The following is a 4,295-nucleotide window of genomic DNA, read 5'->3' on the forward strand; positions in this document are numbered from 1 at the left end:
AAACCATCGTGAACAATTCTTGTTGATATTCGTCACGATGGGCTAACTGACCTACTTCAACCTCACCTATCATTTTTCATTGCTGCCCCGCCGGTATATACCGATAGCGCGGATGGGGTTACCATTCCATTATCATCCATTTAAAAATAATATACCCCCGTGACTCGACCTCCACGTGGCTTCCTCTGGAAACTATCATGTTAATTCATAGTGTTTTCAAAAAGATTTCAACAAATTTTGTTATTTTATGCACTTTGGTACGATTATTTGTTAAACAAAATAAAATATGATACAGAAGACAAGTAAATACCTATTTACATCAAAATTTCATTGTAATTTCATACAAAAGCAAGATTCATATATTCTATCTATATATCTATATACTCGTATTTATTAAGTAAATATTCAATTATATAAAACGTCTACTATATAATTAAAGACAGTTAGTTTACTAGTTTATTTAAACGAATTTAAAAAATATATAACTGCACATTTTATTGTCTTTGAAAATATCAGATTTAAATGATGTCTTGGTGACTACAAATGACACACATTTATTTCTAGCCCAATCTTACAATATGAGATCCTCACTACAATTTCATATTAAAATTACTATTTGCAGGTATAAATATCAACTTCTTGAGTACATGTATCACATTGCACAGCGCAGCAATTTATCATACGGCATCTGCATCTAAAGCTTATCAACTTTTTAGTCGTAATGTAACCTCTACCGCAACATAAGGTAGCGCAGTTGTTCCTATCTTTACACACTCTTCCTATCGTACCAACGCATAAATTAGGTGTTCTGTGCAAATAAACTAATTTCTTTCTATCAACTTTTAGTTTGTTCCTTAATTTTAAGGTGATCGCCCTCTTGACTGTGTAATTCAAAACTTTTTGCTTCACAGCGTGATGGAAATGTTTCTTCAATAGTCCCATAGCAGAGTTGAACGGTCCAAGTCTCCTCCAACACGTTTTCGTTGTACAAGATCCAGAGAAGCCATGACACTTGCAGACTTCTCTCATTTGTTCTCCCATAGAATCAATTCCAACTATGATATCTTGTTTTAGAACTTGACCAATCTGATCGGACCCGGCTTGCTTGAATTCCAAGAAGTTTCTAGTAACCCGTTTTCCTTGTTTAAAATCATCGCCACACCCACCAATTTTCCATGAAGAATTTTTGCCAAAACTTCCAAGGCACGAACATTTTGTCAAATCGCCTGAAGCGCATGCTTTAGCCACAGCGTGTGTTATAGATGCAGCTATCAACGCATGCACAAACGCTGTTTCTCTATATACTTTATTAAAAATGTTTCTTTTTGTTCTTTTATTAAAAAACAATGAACAATTCCATCTATCGTAGCGGAATGTCTCTTCACAAGCGGTAATTGCTTGGTGCTTGGCTACTTGCAAAAGTTTTGGAAGACCTGGATTCCTTTTACACATTTTTGCTTGTCGAGGCGAGGCCGGTATTAATTTACATGCCCCAGGGTATATAACTTGAGATTTCTCTGTGAATAACGCTTCCACCGTTTTTTGTAATACTGGCTGAGATCTGCAAATATGAAGTTACAGAAATTAAACAAATATATAATTTGTGTAATGAGTCAGTAAAAAGAAAAACAATTTGTCGATACGTTCTCATCCTTATCTATCTATTTACTAATATTATAAATTTTCACCCTTTTTTGTTGCTTGTTTTGTTTGTTTGTTACCCCTTAGCACCTTAACGGCTAAACCAATCACTGTGAAATTTGATATACAGATACTATATAAAATGTGGAAGAATATAGGCTACTTTTTACCCTAGTCAATGTACATATATCGACCATACGGACGAAGTTACGGGTAAAAGCTAGTGATACTATAAAAAAGCATTTATGGGAATAATTATTATTATTCCATTGCAAAAGAATGAATACTCTGAAATAAAACGCTATACTAGGTCGCCAAGTTCTTGTTCAGTAAACTCAACAGTAGAAAAATATATTTATTCTAATTTATTTATTACAAAAGTAAAGCAAAAACTATTGTCTATTAATACTAATTTATAATATATATACTAAGGGTCTGCATTTCAAATAGGTAATACTTGTATACCAAATGTCATGACCACTAGTTAAGTCGTTAAGCGAATAAGGATCAACAAACAAACAAACACATTTTCATATTTGTAATATAAAAATAAGGATATTTACTCGTATTTTCTCTTTAACAGACAGAGATCTTTTGATATAAAAATATTCATATTGCAATTTCGAAGTATGGCCTCATAATCCTATATTTAAAACATGTTTTCTTTAAGCATAAATTTAATACATAGACATGTTAGCCGAATTTAATATGATATGATACCAATATAAAATTTCTTAATAATATATCTAATATATAAAATTCTCGTGTCGCGGTGTTTGTTACCAAACTCCTCCGAAACGGCTTCACCGATTCTAATGAAATTTTGTGTGCATATTGGGTAGGTCTGAGAATCGGCCAACATCTATTTTTCATACTCCCCAATGATAAGAGTGTTAAATATTTTTTTTTTGCATTTTTTTTAATTTTATTATGATTAAGCATTGAAAAATACATACAACTTCAAATTTCCACGCTTTTACGATCAACTCCTGTTTTTTAATCGTGATTTTTATATTGCGCAATAGGATTGCAAGATGACAATCGAATATAATAATTGTAGTACGATGAATTTCATGTATAGTTCTTGAAATAATGTATATAGTAAATTACGAATAACGAAGACATTGTGATGCGTGTTCAGACACCATTCATGATTGGGCCCCGATCAATATCTGTCACCTAACTTCTTATCGTGACAAATCAGACGAGCCCGCAACTTAGATATGTGAGTACTTTATTATACGGTTACACCCTACACTAGATAAGGATGCATTCTTTTATTACTAAGTTACGTTAAATTTCGTAAATTTTTTTTTGTTATTTTAATTTGCTTTTTAGTACCTAACAAAAAATTTAGGAACTATATTCCTTATCATATCATATCAGTCGTTAACGATCCACTGCTGAATACAGGCATTCCCCATAAGGGTGGGTTTGCCAGTAGTTGCCACGCTTGGCAGGTGGATTGGCGATCGCAGTTAAGCTTTCGTAAAGTTAGTAAGAGGAACGCTGCTGCTTATTCCTCAAACAATAAGTTCTCGTAGTCACCCACAGGAAAAGAAAGTATATCCTATTCTATGCCGGGACCACAGGGCATATTACTACGGAACTATATTATTAGTCTTTAAAAATTATATACATATATTTATTGCAAATATGTAATCTATACTTAAAAAATCGTTTATCCTGACCGCCTATTAATGCACATCAAAAATTACTAAGTCTAAAAAGCTAATGTTTGAACATAGGTTTATTTTATATTGTAAGCATCCGATAAAAAATAAAAATATTCGAAAATTTTAAGTTCAAGCGTAAGAATACCATACGTGCAAAGCTATGGGTAATAGTTTGTTTAGAAACAGAATAGTAAAGTAAAATGCCAAGGAACTAAATTGAGTGTCTTGTCTTATTGATTATAGAGGAAACATTTGAATGAATAGGATATATAAATATATTAAATTTTTAGGCAAATTAATTTAAAAACACTAAACAGAACATCTTCAATTCAAACTTCAATAAGGTGCTTTAGATATTACTCAACTCAATAAAAAAAAAAAAACAAAAATTTTAAACAACCAAAGAATCTGCATTGTAAATTTTCTTATTGGATTTATGCTTATCCAATTTTTTCGAATCACTTGTAGAATATAAATACGATAAAGTTAGCTACTTTCTGTCGATATCTGCATTAGTACTGGCTACTGGTATATAAAAAAAAAAAACGAATAAAAAAACTTACCCTTCAACATTTTTCGAGGAAATAATTGAAACAAAAAAGAACAACAAAACTGTAATGACACTACAACTAAACATGTTTAGATCAGTACAATCACATGGTCAGTATTTGATAGAATATCAGACTTAGAACTTGCATCATTGATGACATTGTCGAATGCAATAAGCCTTAGCTGGTAAGACAAAGGCATAGCCGATAGATATCAAAATAGGGCGTGCTCATACCAAAAATGGTATTAACAAACGAAGAAATCAGTGTTCATACATTACACGCGAGTTTGAGTAAATATTGAGTTAAAATACTTCGCAGACTAGACTGGTTGTCATTTTTATCATTTTAACATCGATGTTTGTGGGAACAGTATGTATATAGGAAAACCATTACTTAGTAAATAAGACAAAACTTATAAACAGTAAGT

General features: G+C 31.8%; 1 protein-coding gene across 1 annotated transcript; it reads right to left on the reverse strand.

Annotated features, from left to right (window-relative positions):
- Positions 1-470: 470 nt before the first annotated feature.
- LOC113517069 (protein Wnt-4) lies at positions 471-4,017 on the reverse strand. The gene is made up of 2 exons (XM_026901611.3): positions 3,881-4,017; positions 471-1,561 (listed from the first exon to the last, which is right to left on the reverse strand). Exons 1-2 carry the CDS (start codon positions 3,952-3,954, stop codon positions 613-615), a joined length of 1,023 nt encoding a protein of 340 aa, XP_026757412.2. The 5' UTR covers positions 3,955-4,017; the 3' UTR covers positions 471-612.
- Between the last annotated feature and the right edge of the window lie 278 nt (positions 4,018-4,295).

This window comes from Galleria mellonella, unplaced genomic scaffold (genome assembly GCF_026898425.1).
Source record: "Galleria mellonella isolate WM207_F2 unplaced genomic scaffold, CSIRO_AGI_GalMel_v1 utg83, whole genome shotgun sequence".
Classification (NCBI taxonomy): domain Eukaryota; kingdom Metazoa; phylum Arthropoda; class Insecta; order Lepidoptera; family Pyralidae; genus Galleria; species Galleria mellonella.